Source organism: Anopheles marshallii, chromosome 2 (assembly GCF_943734725.1).
Source record: "Anopheles marshallii chromosome 2, idAnoMarsDA_429_01, whole genome shotgun sequence".
Lineage (NCBI taxonomy): Eukaryota > Metazoa > Arthropoda > Insecta > Diptera > Culicidae > Anopheles > Anopheles marshallii.
In genome coordinates, this window is record NC_071326.1 from 51,271,544 (window position 1) to 51,296,825 (window position 25,282).

The following is a 25,282-nucleotide window of genomic DNA, read 5'->3' on the forward strand; positions in this document are numbered from 1 at the left end:
CGGCTAGTGTCGCTGTCTTTGGACGAAACTTTCTGCTGTCCGTGGAAGTTTATTAATTATAGTTTTACTTTCTGCCTCTTTCCATCCTAACGCTTCTGCTGTTAGCTGGCTGAGTGCGCGCGGAAAGATTGATGGCTCACCGTTACTGTCGCAGCAAATGAAGGCGTGAAACCGAGCTTGAAACGAACCTGTACCAGTAGTGAAACCAGTAAAATAGTTTTAATGAAGTTTGACTAAACGCTCAGGAACAATTTTCAGCCCTAGTGAAGATGGAGTATCGTCTGAGGCTAAGGATTGACGAAGGTAAAAAAATAATAACAAACTAATGAAAAGATAACATTCTCGCAAGGATTATAACAGCTACGTTTTCCATTTATAAAATACCACTTTAAATTATTATTGTGCATTATACATTATACGCATGTACTGATGTATACGTATATTATTATTTTAGTCTTTGAAAATCGTATCTACAAAAGCATTCAGTTCCAGTACTGACTACAAATGTGTTTTTAGATTCAATCGCAAAGCAATACGGAACTGTTGCTAAAAACAAAGGAGTGTAAGAATCATCGCTCTTATTTCCGACTTCTAGCTAAATTTATTTTTACCAGCTCAGAAACAAAAGGAACTTTTCGCAACCTATCGTTCTCAGTTCCATAGTTAACGCTTCACTAAACCATCTATCAAACAACTGCAATCAGCATGAGTAATGGATAATCAAAGCGATGATTTTTACGCTTTGGTAATCCATTTAAATCAAAACGTTATTGCATTGCTGAAACCAAGAAATATCATTCGTACAAGAAAGGAAACGCCGTTCCATTCATCTCAAGATGCGCTGAACAATATGTGCACATGAACTCTCCTTTACCGTATCTCAGATGCAATGATGAACAATTTCCGGTCAGAAATGGAACTTTTAGTGCAAAGATGAAGGCATAAATCATTCGCTTCGTAGCACCAGCGTCACTTCAGTCCGAGACTTTGCCCTTCCTTTCGAAGCCTGTGTATTATTCATTTATTTCATATGAAAGGCATTATTTGCTATATATGCTTTTATTTGTTATATAGTGTATAAATATTGTCACGAAATGGTTATTATTGTTCAAATATCAACTTAAACTAACTAATTACATTACATTATTGGTAAAGATATCTTGCGAATGCATAAAAAATGAAGAAATTTCAGCGATTTTCCATACGAGTTCCTCGCCTACAGGAGGTCACAGCCCTGTTTTCTCTTTTGTAACTACCATAACAACGCACAACCACAATTTCACTACGCTATCAATTAACATGTAATAGCCACTACGAAAATAGTGATCAAAGAATTGATTTCTAGGTTTTGTTCAAATAGCATGTATCGCACCGGAGCGAAGAAGCTCACTTCGTGAGGCAAGTCTCTTCGTATCCACCCGATATGGTCCAACTTCTTTCATGCCTTTCCTCAGAGGTCAGAGTGACAAGTAGTAGGCTTGTTCTGTTCGCCACAATATAGTACGCCGCAATAGCAGACATCACCGCAAATGTAGCAGAAATTTAAGATATCGATCTTTATCACTGCGCTCTCCCTGAAGGTGAATCGACCAAACATTGAGAAAATATTTGGACAAGATGGACTTTGTTATATGAAAGTGTTTCTCAGGAATAGTCGTATCTGACCAGCAGGTAATCTCACATAAGAAGCGACTGTTTATAAATTACGATTTCAATAATTAATGAATAAATAATATTAATAATATTATTATTATTTAATCAATTAATGTATAAACGAAAGCCATTCATCCTAATCGGATTCGGAAGCGATGGACAGATTAGAACAAACCTCAATCAATACCAATATCTTCGGGACCAACAAGAGGTGACAGTTTGTAGCCAAGACCACGAAAAAGCTGACAAAATAATTCATTCATTATTTATTTACTCCATAATGAGGGCATTTGCCGTATTATCAACATAGTGTTGAGTTTTTACAAATTTTTCAAATTTTACAAGGCATTTCCTCTTTACGAATTGCCTAGCTAACAAAATGCCAACATTTTTGTTTGTTTCAAGCGTTAGCTAAGGTTCTGGCCCGTTGGCGTATGGTCGACCGATAGGGTTTCACAACATGTACTTCATCGCACAGCGTGTGATAAATTCCACCAGCGTACATCCTTCCCACAAGGTACTTCTCTCGTAGAAGTAAGCTATTTGCACTAAGACAAGTGCTCCACTTTCGCTGGAGGAACCAAAGCTTTTATGTTACCTTATTCCAAATTCATAGAATCGTTTGCCGCGGAATAGTAAGTAAGTCAAGTTGCCATTGTGCCTTTTGGGCACCCCGACAACATAACCATAACAGCGTCCCGTCTCGCATCAACACAGGCAAGTGTGCTAACATTTTCCTAACCGAAACAAATCTAATCACCGTTGCCGCGCCCAAGTGCAATTTGGATACCACAAACACGATTCATGGGAAAATTGCTTCTCCTGACGGTACCATCTAATGATAATTAGCATATGGCTGTTGTCGGATTTCTTGCGCCCTTCTGGATGGAGAGCACGGCCATGGTTTAGCAGCTGCTATATTGTTTTCTGCCTACCGAACCGCAGACAGATTCGCAATTGTTTACACAACGATTATCCAAATAGCATCACCTGGTTCGAAAATGCGCGGGCTAGTCTTATAATAATTTTAATTGCGATATATGTGTTCTTTCGCGGGAAACTTAACACCAATTAACTAACTTAACCATATTATTGACCGTTCTATAATATTTATACTACCAATGCCATTCGGTTGTTACCACCGCTGGCATTGTTTTCAATGCACCACGGTGACTAAAAACCCACTAAACAATACTGTTTTACAGTTGCTTCGGAAACAGTGAAGCAGGTCTTCAAACCGATTCTAACACAAACCGTGATGTCACTTGTGCAACAAACAGCGCAACCATTGCAACCAACAATAACCAGTAAGTTGACAAAGTTTGCTACCCTTGTTATCCGAACGAACACAAACTTCTCGTCTTCATCTTCAAACTCTTTGCGAAAGTCCCCCCAGTCTCAACATGTCTGGATTCATGTATTCCGGAATCGATAACAATGTTACCACGGAACGAGTCATCCCTCAAGTTTCTTCAATCTTCGTCAATTCAAAACATGCATGCTTAAAATTTCCGGTCAAAAGATGTCAATGCGTATGATCGTTGTCATTTAAAATAAGGATTTGTGCTGCACTGCAAGAAAAAACGCTCTATTCTACCCCTCGACCACTTAGTCTTCAAGTTAGAGGCATCATCCGTCAAATATTGCACACGCAAATATAATCAATTAAGTTTCGAACCGTCACACGAAACACGAAGTGCGGTGTAACAAGCAATTATACGGAGTAGCAAAACACCCTCAAACGACCCCAAAAGTCGACCGATACTTTCGATAATAATTTGAACCAGCGTAAAACTTTTTAAATACTTTACGCATCAAACAGTTATGTCCATCAAACAAGAAACCTCTGTAGCTGAAATGTAGAGCTCGAGGGAACATAAAACTAGCCTGCTTAACGATCACAAGTAGAATAAACAAACAACTGCAAGCAAAAACAGCAGTTTTAGTGCTGGTAAGCATGCTTCACAACTACGGCCTTATTGCTTTATCAAACACTAACCCAGTGCGGGTTACAGATTTTCGGCAGCACTTTCTCGGTTTAGCACACGGATTGCATCGAAGCATACGGAACAGCACATTAAAGCGTGACTTCTTTCAAACAAACATACTTCCCGAGAATGTAATGCATGCTTGATAATGCTTTAGACGATGTAAGTGTCAACATAAATTTGCCATTTAGAACGTTGTGTTTAGGAAACATTTATAGCCCCAGGCACCGATATGATCATAGCCGTCGATTTTGAGTACATGAACAATTCGCTAAGACATAATGATATGCTAATCGTACTAGCCGATTTCTAGTCTCTTCTTCGCTTTTTTGAAGATGCTTGAGCCCTATCAGTAAAGCATGAGTCTCCCTTGGAGTAAAGTATGAACTATGCTAACCCAGCAGATTTAAAAACAACTCTAGATTTGTTTTATGTGTTTTATGTGAAAACTGTTGATTTTGTATGCTAACAATACGAAAATAATTAGTGCCGTGAATGTAGCGAGCCACTGCAGAATTTTAAGACCTATTGTATTGCCTTTTAACAATTGCCCTACCACGAAGAAAACATTGGTCGTGAAAACAGAACAGCTTTGATCGTTTCTGTAATTTTGTGTTTTTCTGTTTTAAATTTTAGTTTAAATTATCTGTAATGAGTTTGAAACAAAACTTTTAGCACTCTGTTAGTAGGAAGCACGATATCAAAACTCCTATAACAGCCAACATATAATTGCATTAAATATTATCAAAAACCTGCTGCTTTAGTATTAGCAACTACTATTAACTGTTACTCTTATTACCAACTATATTAGGTAACTATATAGGCAACCATATCAAGGCCCAACGGTGTAACAATTCTCTATTCTCTATACACAATTTAACAAACTCTATTCCAAGTTCAAAACCTCATGTCGTGCCATTTAGCAACGAATGTATCGTTGCCATCTCATCGGCCAACTAATCGATATGGCTGACGAGAGGATACCGTTTTGGTAATCGTATACATTTTGTCAAAAATTCGATACTATCGCTGATAAGAAATGGTTTTGTAGCGTCGCTAAAACGTACACCCATCATTGACGACCATGTTTATAGCATTTTCTTCAACATTATTGTTCCTTCCATGACTAATCGCACAAAGTGAACGTGCTAAAAGACAAACGTTTCCTATCCGTACAACGCGAGGTCCTCGCCCACAGCATCACCAAAAACAGGATCAATCAATCTCCCAACCAGAAATCTCTCCCCGTACAGTAACATAAACAGACAGGCCGCGAGAATATTTCCTCCCATACCCTGAAAACCCAGCCAATGTTTGCCAAAATGCCAAAGCAACGACGTTTAAATTTCACATTTCCAAGCTAATCGTCGATGGTGTTACTGTATTTGTTCCACCAAGAAAGCACGGTTTCTCCCGACTAATCAGTGCCTGCCTACGAAACTAAGTCTACCTACTTGTGACGACAAGGGATCGGTAGGGATCTCCCCTCGTGCAGCAACTGCTCTTCCATCCCAAATAATTGATGTCGTTGTCTTACGCCTGACGATGAACACCAAAAGTAAAAGGCATCGTCTTACCACACAAAATGGCGAGATGGCATCGAACGCCATTACGTTGATAGCGTTTGATTGATGGATGGAAGAGTAGATCGATGGTTGCTGAAATGGGTACCAAGGGGAAGTCTCTTTCGGCTGTGTCACGTGAAGGATAAACAATTTAAGAGGAATATTTTGCTAAAGCTCTACCGTTCTACAAGCCTTCTGTAGATATGATCGGTTAAATTGCTCTTCTTACAAACAGTCGATGGTGTAGGGGCTTTTTATCGTGCTTGTGCATCCCCTGGCTTCTCTTTGCATAACTAAAATACGCTTCTTATTATACCACAGTTCAACAACATTCGAAAGTTGCTCATTTCAATTTCAAGTTCATTTCAATCTCAGTTGAACTTCGCCGGTTCAAATAATACCTTCTTCCAATCACTTTTTCATGCATCGATTTCCCATGAGATTTTTCATTTAACGCAAGCTGTTAGGTTTGAAAAACTTTGCATCTTTAAAAAAATCGTTCTGGTATGAATGCGAGCTATTCAAAAAAGCTATCTGCATGATTTACATGCTATGGGATTTATCGTACATATTGTTTAATCAAAAGAATTCTCTAAGCTTAGAGAACAATGTGATAAATAAATTCACCTCTATTTAGTAATTTACCTAGCCAGCAAACTTTGATAATTTAACTCAATCTTATTACTTCCTGTAATCACAACGTATTTTTTCACTTTATGATACTAATTTATTTTCCCGTGCAATTTATGCGCCCGTACACAAACCAACCGGTACGGATTTGTTGATAATTTGTGTTTTATGGTAGTTATAAAGTAAAACATTGGCCGTTTATGACTCTCCCATAAAATGTTCGTTCTATCAAGCTCTTTTTTCTTCAAATTACTGAATAAACGCACACAAAAAGTATTATACTCCGATAATAATATTTCAAAGGCGGCTCTCCATAAGGCTCTGCTCTGTTTTTTCCCAAAGAGAACTCTAAAATTCGTACGTTGTCATCGTCAGAGAGCACGCATGAGTAGGACCACTATAAAAAGGCTTCGAACTCAATGCGCAATCCTCTTGTGTAATTGAACCCTTATCAGAAACCAATTTATGAGTGGGCTGACCTCCATCACCACCACAGCTTTCGGTCGTTCACCAACCGTAGCGGAAAAATCTTCAATGAAGACTTTTTAGCAAGCAATTCCCTAACCACCATCTATCCTGTTCCTAGCTGACTGAGAAAAACTAAACAAGGGATAAAATCCATTCAAAGGAAGCAAGCCAGTGTTGAGTAAGTAAGGAGTTTTCCAACCCTATGGTATAGGTTTCTATGGGTTGGGCTACAATATTTTGTAGTTTACTTCTAACTTTCGAGTCCACAGCTATACCTTTTCATTCGCTTTGAAACAGCAAAGGCTAAAGTGACGTGAAGAAAAACCTGGTTCTACAGGAATGAACAGTTGCCACTAAACAAGAATCTCTACTTACTGGTTGTTCGTATTTACATCAATAACGCATATTGTTTTGGCCCCTATTGGCTTCCCAATATACCATTTTAAACCAGCGATTATGTCTGTTTACAAAATTGTTTAATTTATTTATTTTTTGTAAACTGCACGTAGCTTATTTGCTTCTAAAATCACGCCTTGTATCTTCAACAATACATCAAGATGTATTTATCGTCCAATCCAACGATCGGTTTCCCCTGTCCAACAGAAACCTGTGTGTCCTTGAATTTCGAACACTTTACCTCTCCATCACACCCAATTGCTAACCGGGTGACCTTCTTACGAACCCCCCCACGCCGGCAGCAGAGTCTGTTTCAATTAACTTCAAAACCAAATGATTTATGCAAAACGAGTCCGGACACCCTTCCAACACCGACCACAGAACACTTCAGTTATCCTATTGCACTCTTAACATTCAAATGCTTCATACCCTCAACACCGTTGGGTTCAACTCGGAGAACCCTAAGAAGTATTTCCCGAATTTCTACCTAAACAGTCCCTGCAGTCTTTAAATTAACCAAACCGCCCCAACTAACAGGACAACGCACAAAATGTGTGAATGTTGAAGAGAGAGAACCAGGTTGGTAAAAACGAGCTGGGAAATATGGAAATTCACCTCCGGCACCAACGCGCCATGCCCCCTGGACAGTGGTACCATGTGTGGAGTTTGGTTATTTATACGACATTTCCCAAGATTTATGAACGCAGTGCGCCATTTTGAAGGTAAATAGCAGCTCCGATAGCTTCCTGCAACCTTCCTCCCGATGAAAGTTCTGGTTTAAAACTATTCTTTGATTTACGACCTCTTCTGAGCTGTCCGTACAGTACCTGTATACATCCGACACGGCTAACCTAAACGACGTCCCTGTTACGTCCTATGACTCCTTCTCCTACCGAAAAGTCAAAACACTGTCGAAGTGTTGTTGAAGTATTATGGTAGCATCATCAAAGCACCACGTACCCACTATTATTGATGTTGTTCCTCAAAGGGAAAGAAGAAGATGGAAACTGAGAGACGACGAGAAGCGACAGAAAGAACACTTACCGGAAATTATCGGAGGATGTTTCGTGGTACGAGAGAAAATAGAATGGAAAACCAAAGAAATTACGGAAGCCAACGTAGATCGTTATGCTGCCTTCGATCTAGTTCTTCATCTAATGCCGGCACCATAGTAACCGTGTCGTTTCCAATGGGCATTAATGTTGTTGAGCTTGAAATTTAAATTTACGATGAGTGCTTTCAGTTTATTTTCATTCATCCGTTCGCTTTTAGTCGTGCTTGCTTGATCGTCGTGAGTTCAATTTCCAGAGAGAACAATTCCAATACTTCCTGTCAGCTTTTACCATCTTTGACATTGTGCCAGATGACAAGCCGCCCTAGCTGGGAAAAGAAAGAAATCTTGGAAGTCGATCCGATACCGGTTCCTGTTCCTGCAACCGGTGTGCATAAATGATGCGTTTTTACTGCACAAGACCTTGGTGGAGAGGAGCTTTTAGTTTACGATTGGACATGGCCCGGAGAGCTCAAATGAAGCATCGGCCCCATGCTATAGGATGACTCTTTTGCATGGTTCGTTTCGTATACAAACTAGAGATTTGGATCATCTAGAAGCGTCATTTTTGTTCCATAGTTCGTATGGAACTAACCACAACCGGCAACTAAATGCGACCTTCTTCCTGAATGAATCTTAGAAATGCGTTATTCAGGACATTATGTATTTCAATAAGGTGTTAAAGTTGAAATGGAAAGTTTCCTAAACGGTTCCCTTTAAAATCATTAGTAACAGATACAAACATTCAGCTATTAGTACACTAAAGTGAACATTATTAAGCATGCTGTTGTAATAAAAAATATAAAAACTGATTTTCTTATACACTGTGCATGCAATGGTTTCCCTTTTTTGTATTTAAAGGTGTGCTGAACCCATTACACAAGAGTTTTCTATTACTCGATATTAACCATCGTATGCAACTAATAGCAAAATCTAGTTTAATTTACTCTTAGTTGGTTCATCTTCGTCCCCCAATATCCCCTTTACTTTTTGTGTAATGTCACTGGTGGTAACTCAAGAGATATTATGTATAGGAGGATTTTGATTTCACGGTTCATTGAAACGGAAATGCCGATGAGTGATCTTTTCAAAAAAAAAAACCGGAAAGGCAATCCGCCCAAATCCCCACCACCTAGAAACGAATGTTTGAGGAATTGTTTCTGCATGTTTTTGGGTGACGCAGCTTGGTCCGTATCAGTGTGCATGTGGGTACATATAACGCTTCAGTCAACAACAACCCATACCCAACATTAGAGCCGATCGATTGAATCGAACCTTTTATCAGGATGGGATTTATCGATAAAACGGAACTTTTGTATACTACGGAGGGAGATTGTTAAGAGAATGTAACAGAAGAAAAACAAACAAATACATCCAACCACGTACGTACGTTAGATGATCCAGTCCATAACCAGAACGGATGAGTAATCATGGGCTCAAACTAATCGAAAACTGTGATTAATTTTGTTCAAGTGTTGAGATCGAAAATAAAGACACTCTCTGGAACGGGTTTAGTGGAGCCCGTTATGGTCCCATGTGACATGGCATCGTTTTTTTTTTTATTAAGTATTGATTTTTGTTGAGATCACTGTTAATGCCACAGATTCTTAGTGGTTACTACATAAATCCGTTGATTAAATATATTAAACATATTTTGAATTTGAATTGAATTTGAACGACAATAGTCGCTGATTCGTTACGATAGGATTTATACCCAATTCCTTAGATCTTAGATGGTAAAAGTAAGTCTAGTAAACCAGCAATACCAGACAAGACCTAGTAGTTCGTTGCGCCAACAAGAACAAAAGCTGTCTTCTTATTCATATCCATTTAACTATGGTCTGTGTCACCATCATGCCAATTAACTTCCAACGCCTTACTGTCCTATAACTGTAAGATCCATTACATTCAATCATATGCAGGGACGGAAGTGGGACCATCATCAACGTCATAACTTAGACAAATAGGATGACCTTGATTTATGGCTTATTTATGGTTTGTTGCCAATTCAAAGAGTTCTGTACGCGTCTGCATTTCTCTTCAATTTATGGTGAGTGTTTTTGAACAACGTACTTGCTACAGTATTTCACCATTCGATCTTCATAGTTCCAACCAAATATTTGTTGCCAGTAATGTGTCCAAATACTTAAAATTCATTAGCAGTACTGATCATGAATATTCCAATCTAAACTGTTTGCCCGAGTCGTGGGGTTGTGTCAAAATCATCCGGAGAATTCCAACGGCACCTAAAATCAACTCTGTAAATCAAATCCCCACCAAACGGTTCTACCAGTTGTACAGTTGACATTGTACAGCTCACAAGTCTACGGTATTTAAAAAACCGGTTAACAGTCGCTATGTCTCGCTTCAGCACATACCAAACTCACCAAAACGATACCTCAAGGCAGCGGTGAATCATCGTAGAAGTGTGATGTGAGAGTGGTAACCGGAACAGAATCCTTCCGCAAAACGCCTACAAGATTCACGCACGTTCCTACCTATGCAGTCAATGAACTTAGACTGCCATAGACGGTCTCACTCACATTGTCTCGATCGCTGAAGATCGCACCATTGCACCAAGGTTAACTAGTCCGATGAGCGCACCGTTAAAATCGGCCCGATAGACACCCGTTGGAATTATCGAGTGCAAAAAATCGTTTGCCGAGATGGTTACGCGGATTAGTTTGTGTTCCACGAGCCGAAAACGAATCCAATGTCAACAAAACAAGTTTTGTCAAGGCGTTTAACTCGTCGTATGAACCAAACCTCCGTTGCGAAAGGTATAAATAAGAACTGCTCTCTTGCAATTCGCATAGAATCGCTAAAGTATCAAGTTGTGAATATAACAGCACGAAAGTAGACCCAAAGCAAACACTATGTTGTTGCGGACCATTACAATAGTGCTTCTCTTCGGAATGGCCCTTGCGGTGCCTATCCAAAATTCTGGATCGTCTGGAGTCTCCCCAGCGTCGCGAGTGGATTCGGCCGAAACCAAAACTATCGCACAATCATTGGCCAATGACCCGGAAGCAGACCGAAATAAGAGACACCTCGGCTTCGGAGGCATTGGTATAGGTGTCGGTCTATTCGGTGGAGGCTTCAGTCCGTACGACCACTATGGGTATGGTGGTCATTATGGAGGACATGAAGGGTATTACGGAGGCTATGGAGGCCACTTTGGTGGTGGTCCTTATGGATATGGAGGTCCCCATGGATTTGGAAGCCCTTATGGCTATGGAGGTCTATATGGTCCGCCGTACGGAGGAGGATACGCTAATGGGTACCACTATGGCTACGGATCGGGATTCAGCAGTGGATTCTTCGGCTAGCTACACCAAATTGCAAAGACTCTCTTTCTGTCTATAACTCTGTAGTGTTTAAACCATGGCTCAGTATTAATTTATTCAAAGCAAATAAAGGCAAATAAATTATTTCCACTTCCAAGATGTAATCACTCTATGTGTTGCCTTCTTTTTTTCACAGCACCCGAATCCCGTACTCCTGATCACCGGCGATATTGCTTTTCGAGCCGACTTTCTAAAAGTAAGCTTCATTTGCACGGTAAACATGATTTGACATTATTCAAATTTATCTTTCCAACACACAAACGAAACACTAACAGATAGCCGCCGAAACCTGTTCTTAATGGAGCGAAATACGGCGCAAAAACCACAAACAGCCCTCAAGCCATCCGTTAATTACGTGGAAGATTTATTGCTCTGCTTCGCATCCGGTAATGGCAGCAGGGATTTTACCGTGTACCTCTTCGTGATCAGATAAAGATCTAGAACAACGAGCTGTGATCACATTCATACGTCAGTTGAAAGAAGGCTTGATGGTGAGCTCATTGAATCATCTTCAACGCACCGTAAGAAAATCTTCTTACGATAGTACAGACTTATTTAATTGTACTTCCAAGCGTTGGTTTCTTATCGACCTAATTTTAACGATTTGGTTCTCTTCAATGCATCCTTGCTCGTTTCAAAGCGATTGCTCCTTGAAAGCGGTCGATCGTTTATTATCCACTCGTAACCAACAAACGCTTCCATCGATTGAGCTATTCAATGTATCAAATGTCCCTCCTTCACCAAGCTTCAGTATCAGTGTCTAGAGATGAAAATTTTATTTCACCGTACTTAATTTTCTAACATCAAAAGTGCCTCCACAAACATCCACAACCCCCAACGAACTTCGCACAAAATTGCGCAGATACTTTTTAAGGCTGTTCTAAAATTTTATGTCCTGCTTTCGTTTGGCCGCAAACATCAAACCGAGATTTGATCAGAAAGTAATTCACCAAAAGACGCTTCCACAACGATTCCCCCGCAATCGGTACGAAACGGAAAACCAGGGCCGCTTTACATGGGAAAACGAAGCCCGTTAACTTTCACCAACAATTTCCTTCTGCCTAATTGAAACTTAAGCACCTCTCCCTCTTCCGGCACCACTTTGCTCATCCGCGTTGTGCGATGGATAGCTTCACGCTCGGTGGGAGGACACGCAGAATTTAACTCGCTCCCAGTAAAAATCGCAACAATGTTGCGGCGGGCGGCTGCCGATGGGAAATAAATTCACGCAACTTTACCCCTCGGCTAAGGAACTCGCTACAGTTGTGCTTTTTCCGATTCCGCGGAAGTGAAAGGTAGGAAATTAAATAAATTTGTAATAAATATCACATTTCTTTCAGCTCCCTTACACACGCACAGAAACGCGACACCCTGGCCAGCATTCTGGATCTGTTGCTCAAGGGTTGCGATTGATAGTCCCGGTTTATTTGTGGTTGTTCGCTTACCTTCTCCATGTTGTTCCGAAAATTTTCTTTTACGAACGAATTATTTATCGAAATTGCCCACCAAAAAGGCCAGCAAATTGTTGGAAAAGTTGCTCGCTGCCGCTGAACCTGGTTTCCTTCGCACATTGGCAACAATTCTGTAGCAAAACTTCGCACTACGGTGCGTGCGTTAGTGCGTGAAAGTTTCATTTCTCTCGATGAAACGTTCGGTTTTGTGATTCGAGTTTTCCGGCACAACACGCATCGGATTGTCGATTTTCGTTGTGGCTCATTTGTCTTCGGTCGATGTTTCGTTCGATCTCGTTTGCCAAAAGTTCTCGGCAGTGTCAATTTTTCCTGCCTCCGACATCAATAGGACAGGAGAATAAAACAACATTCACTGACACACTGCAAACCCAATTCATAAATCAAACCACGATTCACCAAAGCATTCTCACGAGCAGGAAAAGTAAAGAGTTATATGCCAATACACTTTATTGCGTTTCAGTTAGATATTTGCTGATGCTGAAGTCCTGCAACGAATCGGATGAAGCCTCGCGGTAGTGGCGTTTAGTTTGTTCGACGGTGTATCGTATGGGATGTGAAAGAGACGTAAACTTTTCCCCCAAAGATCAGACTTTGCGACAACGCACAAACGGAGAGAAGCAACAAAAAAAACTTAAACGATACCAGACCAAGAAAATCTGGAATGAGCGAAAACTGGAAATGGTTTCGTTCGAAAGGCTGAAAAGTTTATTACAAAACTTTTTCAATATAACCGTGAGGGCACATTTCTGGACGATTTCCATCAACTCGCATACGGGCTTGATGGATGGCGGATGGTGTCACACATAAACATTCCCTTCCGTACGTTCTTCCCGCTGTGCAATGCTTAGCAGGGAATTGCATCCAATCGGTTAGACATGGTTTATTGCCATTCAAGCGAGATTATGCGTTGTTTGTCAAAAAGCACGGCTACTTCAACGGTGTTATCGGTTATTGATGGTGTGCATTTTTGCGGTAGATCAAACAACCATTTGGCAATCATCCACCCCCATTATTGCACTTATGCTCAGCGATGTTTCAGATATGATTGCAATATTATACCAGTTCTCAATGCACACACTGCACTTCAACCGTTTTTTTTTATACACAGACCGACAGGTCTGCGCGTGGAATGTATAATCGTCCCTTCATTCAATTAAGACGTCCCTGAGCGTCCCGAGTTGTGAATAAATTGTACCTTCTAATTAAAACATTATCTACCATGAATGAATAAATTATCACAACAGCTCTAACGAACCGCAAACTACACGCTAGCGAAATGCACCTTTCCAAAGCTAATTCCCCGCAAAGAAAAGCACACTAACTGGGGTCTTTACGGATGGTGTTAATTGTAAATAGGTTGGAGATTGATTATTAAACTCAGAATCTCTCCTACTGAACCCATTATCGATCATTTTGAATGATATTTTTAATCATGCAGTTTGGCCAAACGGCCGTACACAAACCGGAACTTAATTAGTGTTTACGGATTATTGTTCGTTTGCTGCTTTGATGAATGAAGGTGGCATAATGAAAGAACTGGCTTCAAAGCAGTCTCTCGTTAATAGTTGTTCACCCATTTATTAATTGAGAATTGATTGTATTTTTAATTATAACAAAGCTTCTAATTGCTCTCAACCAGTATAAGTCATTGTCTTAAGTTAGATCCTTTTTTAATTTGCTAATAAGCAATGCAAAGGTAGCAAGATAACTTCAATACATATTGCTCCAATGTACTTGTGATCTGATTCTACCCATTTCTCTCTCAACTAACATTTTCAACCCATTATAGCCCAAGAATATTACAACTGAATCGTTGACTATGATATTGACTGATATACAGATAAGTCAGCAAACAAGATATGGTTCAATATAAGCAAACTTTCGATATGATTCAAAGTCATGAAAATATACTCTCTTAACTTATTCGTGATTGTTGGAATGATTTAAAACAATGATCCATCGTTTAAAACTGACTTTTTCCTTGGCATCAGTAACTCAACAAGAGCTTTGGGCATTTTAACTATCTGATAGTACTGTTTTCAATAAACTAATCAATCCGGCACTAGTCGCCAGCGTAATGAGTACAATCGGTGCATTGCTTTGATCTGTGCAGCTTCTGAACATTTCATATCAGCCGAATGCTTCTTCATTGTTTCGACTGCGGCTTCCAGTAGCAAAAAAGAGTTCCTGAAATTCAAATGCTCATTATCTCCCTTATCACTCGCATAAGGGTCTTGTCGGTACACCAAAGAGATCCTTTCACTTATACACCTGGAATAGTGATAAAGATCAGGTATGCGTTGATAAGATAGCTTTAAAATTTTATTCGATATGATTAAAACATAATAGTTCGTTGAACGATATCATTGTACATGTACTATGTACTTCCGCAACGTTTGCTATAAACTCAGAACCTACAGTGCCCAAACTTTCACATAATCCACCAGCAACGAAGCCGATTTGCCACCATCTTTATCCAGGTTCCACGTTGGTAGCCATTGAGTACGACCATTCCAAAAATCGGTCGCCGCCTGAGGCGAGTTGTTCTTCCACGGTTTGCCCCCGGGGTTAGTGGCCGCATCCGGGAAAAATGCTACCCCACCGACTGCCAGATTGATGATGAAATGAAACTCCTGATCGAACGGTGCCATTGGCGTACCGTGACGCCACGGATTCTCTAAATTATGCTTGCCGAAGTCACCACGCGTCCAGAAGTCACCTCCGATCGTAACCAGCTCTTCACCATTCACGCTTACCGTGATGTTTTCTGGCGTCCACACGAAACCGAACGTGCTAAAGTTTTTATTGAACTCTTGCTCCGGCATCGCATTCTTTGTCAGTGTGGCGGTCGGGTAGCCATTGTACGACGGATTCGGTCCAAAATGTAACGTCTGGCCAACCTGGCGCGTTCCGATCTGTACTCCATCCAGGTATAGATTCTCGTTACCACGCGATTCCATTAGATCCATCTCGCCCGAAGCAGGCCAACTACCGTAGACATTACGCTTCGGCAGCAACCAAATGGCCGGCCAAAGCCAATCACCGGTCGGTAGCTTTGCGCGCACCTCCGCCCGCCCATACTTGAAGTTGAATGAGCTGATCGTTCGAATACGGGCACTTTTTACCGGATTCACTATATGTTGCTGATTGCCGACCCGGACACAACCGTAAAATGCATCGTTTGTGCAGCTATAAGGCGAATGAAACGGAAACGAAATCATTTTCACTAGATTTTAGATTACAAGAAAACAGGCTGACGAACGCATATTCCACAGTTGAGACTATTTTCGTTATCAATACAAGGTTATCGCTACCGAAAATGGTACTTACTGGTCCGTGGGATAATTGCCTTGGAGGCTAAGTGTACCGGATGTCATGAAATCAAGCCCAAATTGATCAGCGGTCAATGTTGGTCGAATATTGAGGGCTCCATCCTCAACGAACGAATTGGACCGATTGTTGGTGTACCATTGGAACTCCCAGTTCTGTGAATGTAATATTGTGATTAATACCACCATAGCAATAGTAAAAAAAACTTCTCATTATAACACTTACACCTCCACCTGCCAATGTATTCTCATGTTCCCATTTTTCAAAATCGAAAAAATCGAAATTATCCTCAAATATGAGTTCCCCGCTACAGAAAGTACGACCTCGATCGATTAGACTTCCACTGGCCGTTGTGACAGACCGCACACAATCGCTGGATGCCATCGTAGTAACAACGGCCATTTCGTCGGTCCAAACACCGGTTGCCAACAGCAACGACCCGATCAACAAACGCAGCGAAACAACCGGCATTGTGCAAAGCTTTGACCGCTTGATCACACACACATTCACAATGCACTTGATACGCGATTACCGGTTGGATGTTGTGGCAATACAAGCGCGATCCACCTCTACCGCACCCGAAGAGAACTGCAGCGAGACTGAGTTCATCGACGGTGGTAGAATTAAGTTTTATAACAACTGGGCACTAGAATCCGGCTGCAGATCTTCGATCCAAGCGTCGTCAAACTGGTTGTTTGATTGCAGCTGTAGCCCTGTCTGACCCCGCCATATGCGTGAAGCACGTGAGGAGCTTCACCAGTTGTGTGATTTTAAGCAGTAGTAAAATTCATGCTGATTAGTGATGGGGTTGTTCAAAATGTCATGCGGTTAAGTAAAAAAGTATTGTTTTCGTTATGTATATGATCTTGACGATTTATAAAAAAATTTATACGTTTTGCTAAACTGCTTCGTATTTTAGAAGCGAGTAATTAAATTAAAGAAGCGAAATAGTGTCTACAAAACGAATTTTCATGGCAGTATGAATGCCCGGCTACGCGGTAAAATATTACTTATAAAATATTAAAACTGCCGCATAACCAAACAATACATTCAACCGGTTGTATGCGACCGGCGCCATTACCAAATACCCTACTTGCCTCCTTCAATATTATAAAATCACAAATTACCTCTTGATGCAGTAAAGTTTTAGTTCTACTGCGGTCTAGCTGTTAGACTATTATTTTGAGCGGATGGTGAAAATGTACCCATTTTAAGTCCCCAACATTTTCACCAATGAAGTTGGTAAATCTTTGTAACGTTCCACCGTTAAAAAGCGGTCATGACAAAAATTTCCATTACTCAATACAACAACACTTTCATGATAACCCCACGGAGGCAGTAGTGGGATTCACCGATCAGTATCATTGACTTGCTGCTGCACGACTCCATTTGAATCACTTCATGTTTGCACCGTCTACGAACCGCTTCACATCCCCCATACGATTAGCATTCCGTTCATTTTTTGTAGTTCTCTCTCTCTCTCTCTCTCTCTCTCTCTCTCTCTCTCTCACACACACACACTCTCTTTTATTCTTCTCATTTATCCCCGATACACTTTCCTTCCATCCACAAAAAAGGTGAAGACCGGCTTTTATTCGATTTTACCACATCAAAAATTTTGTCCGGTACAGTGAAGCTGGAAGTTTTATACAACCAAATGCGATTCACCACTGTCTACATTTTGCTGTATGTGCTGTACATATTATTATGATCGATGGAAAGTACAGAAATAATCGAAAAGCGGAATTCCCCGCGGAAAACAACATACTCGCTGCAGAGCACAGCTAATGTAAAAACCCAAACAAGAGTATTTATGCTGTCTGCCTTCCTAGCAGCGAAATTCTTCGTCTCACATCTCAAACATCTGGTTTCATTATTCTATTGTTGAACATGACACGCTACATCAATTATACCTTGAAGCATTTCCAAACCCAGTTTATATTCGCATTCCGTCACTCATTCGCACGTTCGTCGTGACAATGCAGCGATTCAGTCTGATTAGATGTACAGTGCTCACAAATAAATTATCACATTGTAGAACAAACACAAGCGACGATCAGGGTTAGATCAAACGAGTGATAAATAAGGTATCAAAACAGCTCGAGATCAACTAGAACCGCAAGTACAGTAAACTTTTATTAACAACACACCACCAATCTACTCATCGTTTCATTTGGGCCATTTGCTTCTACTGCCCCGATGCATCATCTTTCATCTTCCGCCTTCTACGTATCATAGGGCCCAAACCCGTACGTAGTCCACCTGCATCGATGCATCCTTCGAATCGCTGTCATCTAGCTTCCATGATGGCAACCAATCGTTCTTGCCATTCCAGAAATCAGTCATCGCGCTCGGTGATCCGTTTTGCCACGGTTTGCGTGTCAGATTAATATCGTCATCAGAGAAGTACCCGAACCCGCCAACCGCTACCGATATCTTGAAGTAGAACTCCTGGTCGAACGGTGCCATAATGCTACCGTACCGCCAAGGATTATCAATGCCGGGTGCGCTTATATTGAAGTTACCCTTCTGCCAAAACCCCGTTCCAACCTTCACCGTACCCGTCTCGATGTCGTTAATGCTGAATGTTATGTGGTCCAGTGTCCATTCCATCTGATACCGATTGAAACCGGTATGATAACCCTTGCCAGATTCCGAATTCCGTGTAAAGGAAGTGCCCGAAGCTCCGTACCCGGAATCGTAAGCGGCGTTCGGACCAAACTTCAACGTGGACGTGACCTGTTCGATGCCGACATTGATGCCATTCTTAATCAGATCCCGATTACCTTTCGATTCCAGCAGATCGATCTCTCCGGACGCGGGCCATCGACCGTAGGCGTTCACCTTCGGTAGGAACCAAATCGCTGGCCAGAGCCAATCCCCGGCCGGCAGTTTGGCGCTTACCTCTACCTTGCCGTACTTAAACGCAAACGAATCGACCGTCCGGATACTGGCGCTCTTTACCGGATTCAGCACCTGACCGTGTGACCCACTACGTTCGCAGCCATCCGGCGAATGTTTGGTGCATCTGCGTTACGAAATGACAAATTAATAAACGGTTCTGGTACAGTGGCATCCACTTCCTTCCTTACTGTTCCGCTGGTGATCCACCGTGGATATTCAGAACACCCGAGCGCAAAAAAGGTTCTCCGAACTCGTCCACCGTCAGCGTTGGTCGAATAAACAGATTACCCTCTCGGACGAATGAGTTCGTGCGATTGTTGGTGAACCATTGAAACTCCGAATCCTAGAAGAGAAGGTCACAAACAGTGTTGTCTAACCACGATATTACAGCCACCATGGAATAGCGATGTCCCTTACCGTGTTGCCGGCAAGTGTGTTTTCGTGTTGCCAAGTATCTAAATCGAACCCATCAAACGTATCCTCGAAAATGAGATCACCAGGGCAGAACGGACCTGCGGACGGAAAATGGGTACTTTAATCCCCACCTGCTGTAAGGAATCTCTCACCCAACTGACGAGTTCAACTTGATAACCCACCGGACGGTGCCTTTAATCCGCTTGCAGTCGTCAGCGACTTTTCCTGACACTTGGAACTGGAGCTCGCTTTTCCGCACAGAACGGTCCCGACCATTACCAAACCCACCAGAAACAGGTGTATCTTCCATGTTGCCGAGCTCATCACAAAATGAAGTCAGTAATATTCTAGTTTCACGAAAAATTCACGTTCAGCCTCTCAATGAACTGTCCTGATGAGCCCAACCTACGCTAGACTTTTATACTAACTTCCCACTGGAACTATGAATCTGCGATACTTTACTGCGTGGGAACTGACAGCATCAGTTAGATTTACAGCATAATTATGCTCGGCGGGCATTGATTTACCACCAGACCCGCTCAACATCGATCATTCGGGGGAAGGTCACACGCTCGCACCTGCTGGTGATGAAACGATGGAAGACTTCGGAAGTAACGTACCTCGACGTGTGAAAGTTGGAGCATCCAGCATCAGGTTGCGACAAAGCCCAACACACCACCTCCATGTCTGTAACGAGATTACTATCGAAAGTGTCATGTTGGACACGACGCATTGATGATGAGCAGCCGGTGCCATGAGTGCATCATTCGTACGGTTGTCAGATGCACACCATTAGCATCGAACTGCAGGCAGGAGAACGCTGGAGGAACGGAGGAATGTTTCGCGATAAGCATCGGAAAATGAAGTGAAACCAAAAGCTTTCGTCAGATGTGGCATCAGTTTAATGACATTGTGCGACACCAGGCGGCACGCTTAGACAATAGACCAACGATCTGATAAATGATTTACGCACCAGTGTCCAGTAGGGGTCTGTTGTGTACGGGTCTGTATTCAAAGGGTTGTTATAGTTCAAGCCGTTGTAAATGTTTCTATTCCATGTTGATAAATTATAATAAATTGATAAGGGAATTTTAAACGGTTTTGTAACTAAAATGAGAAACTAGTTATTGACGGGGTGGTGGTACACACTGCCAGCGTGAGAAGCACAATTTGTACAGCTTGCAGGTTACCTGCCACGAGTACGAATAGAAACAGAATTAAACTTAGTAGAATATTTACGAAACAAAAAATCTCAAAATCGTTTCAAAATAATAGTCCATCTTCGTCCCCTTTTAGCGCTGGGACCGTGATCCTTAGATTCGCGTCCTTAGCCCTTTATTGTGTGTCGTGTCCAATGTCCAAATCCTGTCCCCCAATGATGATGATTCTGGTGGTATCCTGTATATAAAATGATCCTCTATGACGTGCTTTTACGTTCGATAAATTCCTCTCCTCATTTATATTTTTTACCTTCTGCATTCCGTTCCAGATTACGATCCTCCTTTTTTTCCTCCGATTCTCCTCCATAATTCCTTTCTCTAAAATTGAAAAAAAAACTGAACAGGAGGATAGAATGTTATAGCAAAAAACGCACATTACATCAACCGCAGACTAGAGCGAACGAATCAGAGTTCTAGAGATGTACCTTATTTAAAAAATGATAATAATAAAACATCTAACAAAGTAATGTTTTATTATGAATAAATCACGATTATTTGTGAAATTTGTGTCTTTATACAACATTTGAAATTAAATATAATATATAATGTCATCTCACGATGTTTAGAGATAATAAAAGAAAATTAACGGTTGTTAACTTTATTTTGACACTTTACTTAATTAAAAATGATGAATACTTTCAAACTATCAACCATTTCAATGTTTCTATCGCCGCAGGGAAATGGTTCACCATCCAGAAAATCTCCCAAAAGGTGACAATTTAAATTAAAAAAAAGCACGCGCACACACAGAAAATTCTAGCTATTTCAACAGAAATTATAAAAAAGACGTTTCGCTCGCAAACAAATATAAACCGCCCCAGGAGGATGATGCGGAAAAATGAAATCAACGTGAATTATTCCGTTCCAGTTGAGCGATACTGTATTTGCTACGGAAGCGTGGAAACGTTCGCTATTTTCCAACCATTGCTGTACTGAAATCTAACATCGCGTTGCTGCTGCTAGAACGGATTGCATAAAATATGCAAACGTTCCAGTGCGATGTCACTTGATAATGCAGAACGATTGATCAACTTTCCACCGAAGCGAGGGGTTATGCTATTAGTTTTATCTCCGCACGGTGCACACTCATTGTGTTCACTATACTTCATCTATCAATGTTATACCTCTTGCCTCACGAGAGCAAACGGTTAGTAGCGATAACGAATCGTGCATTGAAGCGTTAGCAGAACCCAACTTTGCTTTCATTATTATTGGTGCTTACGCTCCTACAGCAAAATGCTAAAACAAATTATCACAATGATTAGCAAGTTGTACCATTTTAGGATGTATAGCCTTTTTATTTTCTTTACGCTACAAAAAAAAACCACATATAAACCGCTAGCCAATCCTTTTGTTAATGGATGAAACGCATTCGAAGCAAATAATCTCCGATACAGCTGTTGCAAAATAAACGTTTATCTCGATAGGCAACATTTTTGCAACAATTTGTTTGATCCAACTGTTCCGCTTTACCACGCGAACCCGCTCGTTGATAAGATAGCAATTGAATTTGTCTTACTAATTAAATACAACCGTCTCTGGTTAAACCCACATCAAAAGACGCGGTATAAAACAGGTCTGCGACGGTATAGCATGTTCTGTTTACATTTCCAGTGACCTCGTTGTGTATAGGAAGATAAAAACGGTTATGGATACACGTTTAAATTATGTTGGACGTCGTCTTAATGTCTTGTTTTTCTTCTTACAAAAAACCGCTTACCACCCACTACGACAAATGTTCATTTAATGTATTTCCTTTTCAAATCTAGCTATATGCTTGTTTTTGGCTTTGGCTCAAGGTACTTTAGTGTAGCATGGTATCGGGTAAGTTATTTGGAAGACTACTAGTATTTGTATCATCGCCATCTACTCCTCTGCGATGTTAAATTACTCTATCTCACAATCACCGATGTGTACAAGTGTGTTGTACAAGTTAAATCTTTACATCTATACGTACGCATAAATCCTTACGTTTATATAAAATAAATCAACTCCGTCTGTATACAACTAACGTACAGACCCAGAAGCGTATCACTAAACCCGATTGGATACTATTGTCTAAGTTGCACATGTTTGTGCGGTCTCTCTTCGTCGGTGGTGTTTATCATTAAAGTATTGCTCGATCTCGGCAAAGCTCTTGCCAAACGTTTCCGGCACGTAACAATAAATATAGGCTACTCCAGCAAAACACGTGACGGCATAAAGATAGAAAATCCCACGTATTGCAACCTGCTCGAGCAGATAAGGAAAGATCTTGACCACACCGAACATCAGCACGTACGCCACAGAAACGGTAAGCCCTCCAAGCTTTCCTTTGACCTAGAATGGGAGAAAACCCAAAATTTCAAAACATTACCAGATAATTAATAAACCATTCGAGAGATGCCTTAAGTGCTTCATCACTACTTACATCTGTGGGCAGCAGTTCCCCAATCATCGTCCAGGGCAGCACAAGATAACCGAGAGCGCTGAAGCATACATATCCAAGAACGCATGCCAGTAAGACGTAACTGCCAATAGCTGCATTGCCCGAACGGTTGTGCAGCAAATCGAGATATAACCCTCCAATTGTCATGCATACACCCATGCACAGTCCCGAGATACAAAGCAATGGACGGCGGCCGTACTTTCTCGAGCAGCCTGACGTTATGATAGACATGACGAAGCGTATCAAGCCCAACACTACCAGAGCAGTGTACTGATTAAAGGTAGCTCCCTGTTCGCCTTCCAACGTAGCTTCATTGATCTGTTGGAATACATTCAGTGCGTAAAAGATGAGTACGTATGCGCCGGATAGCTGTTGGAAAAGAAACACTAGCAGCAGGATGGTCATTGGCTGGTAAACTCGAGGCTGAAAAAACACTTTTAACGACAGTGTGCTGATCGCACTAGTTTGTTTCCCGGTCGCTGAGTGAGGTTGACGGATCGGAGTAGTGTTTGCAGCGATTTGTTGAAATTGTTCCTCTGCTAACTGCAAAGTAAACACACATCAATTGTTACAAACAGATTGAATTGATGGCAATATCATCTTTCTCTTTCGATACAAACATGCCCAGTTATCTCACCTTCTTATTACGGTACAACCAATAAAGAACGCTCCGCGCTTTCGTAGGATCCTTCTTGGTAAATGTCACTAGCCAATGTGGAGACTCGGGAATTAACAGAATCAACAGGAACGTTACAACAGAGAATCCAGCAAATATATAAGCTATCGCTCGCCAATCGAAGAACACCGCTGAAGATTGTATTAAAAAAAAAAAACAATTAGATCATACTTTTCACTGTTTTCAGCCAATTAAACATGCCTCACCTAAAACGCAGGTAAGTAGGATCCCGAAAGAAACAAACACACTATTTGCGCACAGGAGCATCGGACGCAAGGATACGTGAGAAATTTCACTGACGTACACCAGTGCCACGGTTGTGAGACCTCCGGACGTACCCAAAATGATGCGAGCAACGTATATCATGCCGACGTTCGATGCTGCAGCTATCAAGAGCCAACCGAGTGCAAACGGAATACAGGTTGCAAGCGATATCTTCTTGCGGCCAAACTGATCCATCAGCTGACCAACGACAAGCGAACCTAGCGGTAAAGCAATTGTCACCACCGACGCTATCCAGGATGCTTCATTACGCCCAATCAGGATGGGACTGTCCGGTTCGGACAGCTGTGGCAGGAGAATGGCTGAGTAAGTCATGTTAATACCCGCCTGAACAACGATCAAGTTCACCAAACATGTAGCGAGCACCTGCAAGAAAAAAAACATATGCCAGTTACGATGGGTTCCATTGAGGTTAAAGCACACAAGTACCTGTTGATATGCATCCTTCCAGCATACATTCGTCAATGGTTTGTTCGGGACGGTGGTTGTTGGTAACTTTACGCTTTCAAGTTCGATCGAAAGTGGTTGTGCTTCGAGGTCGTGCTGATCCTTACGTTCCTCATCTTCCACACCATTCAGTGTTCCGGGTATGCCGATACGAGATTTCTCAATATCACCAGTTCCGTTCTCGGTCGGAGCCATGTTGCGGAACGCCAAGCTCGGGGTGGTTGGGCTATCAGTGTCTCATTGGGAAGGATGTCATTGGCAAACTGTCAGAAAGATGACGATGCTACGCTGTTGTAGATAGTGTCCGGAGCGATATGCAACGTTTCAGCGACGCGGTGCAATCAGAAGATAAATAACCCTCTCTTGTTTCGTTGAGATAAGGCCAGCTGTCGAGGTTCTGTTGTTTGTTCAACGCCAACCACTGGAAAGAGCAGCACAGTGTTAGAACTGGAATGGTTTTGTGTGGCTTATTAGTTTGTATGACTGATATTCCTCCCATTAAAGGATCAACGATAGCTATCAGTTGAGATAAAGATAACAGGACATAAACGGTGCGAAGACATTCAATCCAATTGTAATACCACTCTTGGGAGTGCTGATGCTTCACTAACTTAAAAATTATTGTTCACAATTCTTGATATTCATCACTACAGTTATGCTCTTAGACGCAAGATATTGTATAAGAAAATATTATTGTTGCGATTACGTGGTTTAAGTCATTGAAGTGGATTAATCCCACGGATAATTTTTGTTGTTGAAAGTAGCAACTCAAAAGCTTCAATGGCATACAATTCAATTCGTGGTGATTTATTGATTTGCACTCGAACACTCATTCCCTGCAATGTGTTGGATATTTATTTCGTTTCAATTCCAAGCAAATTCAGATTTATAGCAATTAACTAAGTGCTATAACTTTTCAATTTACACCACAATCAATGGTATAAATGGTTTTTACTACTAGGTATTTAAACGACGATCTTTTTCCTCACAAGCCACAATAGTCAAATAGAA

At 41.3% G+C, this 25,282-nt stretch overlaps 4 protein-coding genes across 4 annotated transcripts; 1 reads left to right on the forward strand and 3 right to left on the reverse strand.

The window, feature by feature from the left end:
* Nucleotides 1-10,666: 10,666 nt before the first annotated feature.
* On the forward strand, nt 10,667-11,080 carry LOC128718103 (keratin-associated protein 19-2-like). The gene has a single exon (XM_053811777.1). It carries the CDS (start codon nt 10,667-10,669, stop codon nt 11,078-11,080), a length of 414 nt encoding a protein of 137 aa, XP_053667752.1.
* Nucleotides 11,081-14,984: 3,904 nt separating this feature from the next.
* On the reverse strand, nt 14,985-16,398 carry LOC128709730 (beta-1,3-glucan-binding protein-like). Its single transcript, XM_053804739.1, has 3 exons — nt 16,126-16,398; nt 15,901-16,055; nt 14,985-15,759 (listed from the first exon to the last, which is right to left on the reverse strand). Exons 1-3 carry the CDS (start codon nt 16,369-16,371, stop codon nt 14,985-14,987), a joined length of 1,176 nt encoding a protein of 391 aa, XP_053660714.1. The 5' UTR covers nt 16,372-16,398.
* A 1,734-nt stretch (nt 16,399-18,132) lies between these two features.
* On the reverse strand, nt 18,133-19,542 carry LOC128719652 (beta-1,3-glucan-binding protein-like). The gene is made up of 4 exons (XM_053813279.1): nt 19,401-19,542; nt 19,222-19,316; nt 18,993-19,147; nt 18,133-18,928 (listed from the first exon to the last, which is right to left on the reverse strand). The coding sequence occupies exons 1-4, from the start codon at nt 19,540-19,542 to the stop codon at nt 18,133-18,135; spliced, it is 1,188 nt and encodes a 395-aa protein (XP_053669254.1).
* A 2,954-nt stretch (nt 19,543-22,496) lies between these two features.
* Nucleotides 22,497-24,466, reverse strand: LOC128719732 (facilitated trehalose transporter Tret1-like). The gene is made up of 5 exons (XM_053813362.1): nt 24,254-24,466; nt 23,749-24,190; nt 23,504-23,673; nt 22,849-23,409; nt 22,497-22,757 (listed from the first exon to the last, which is right to left on the reverse strand). The coding sequence occupies exons 1-5, from the start codon at nt 24,464-24,466 to the stop codon at nt 22,497-22,499; spliced, it is 1,647 nt and encodes a 548-aa protein (XP_053669337.1).
* Nucleotides 24,467-25,282: the final 816 nt, after the last annotated feature.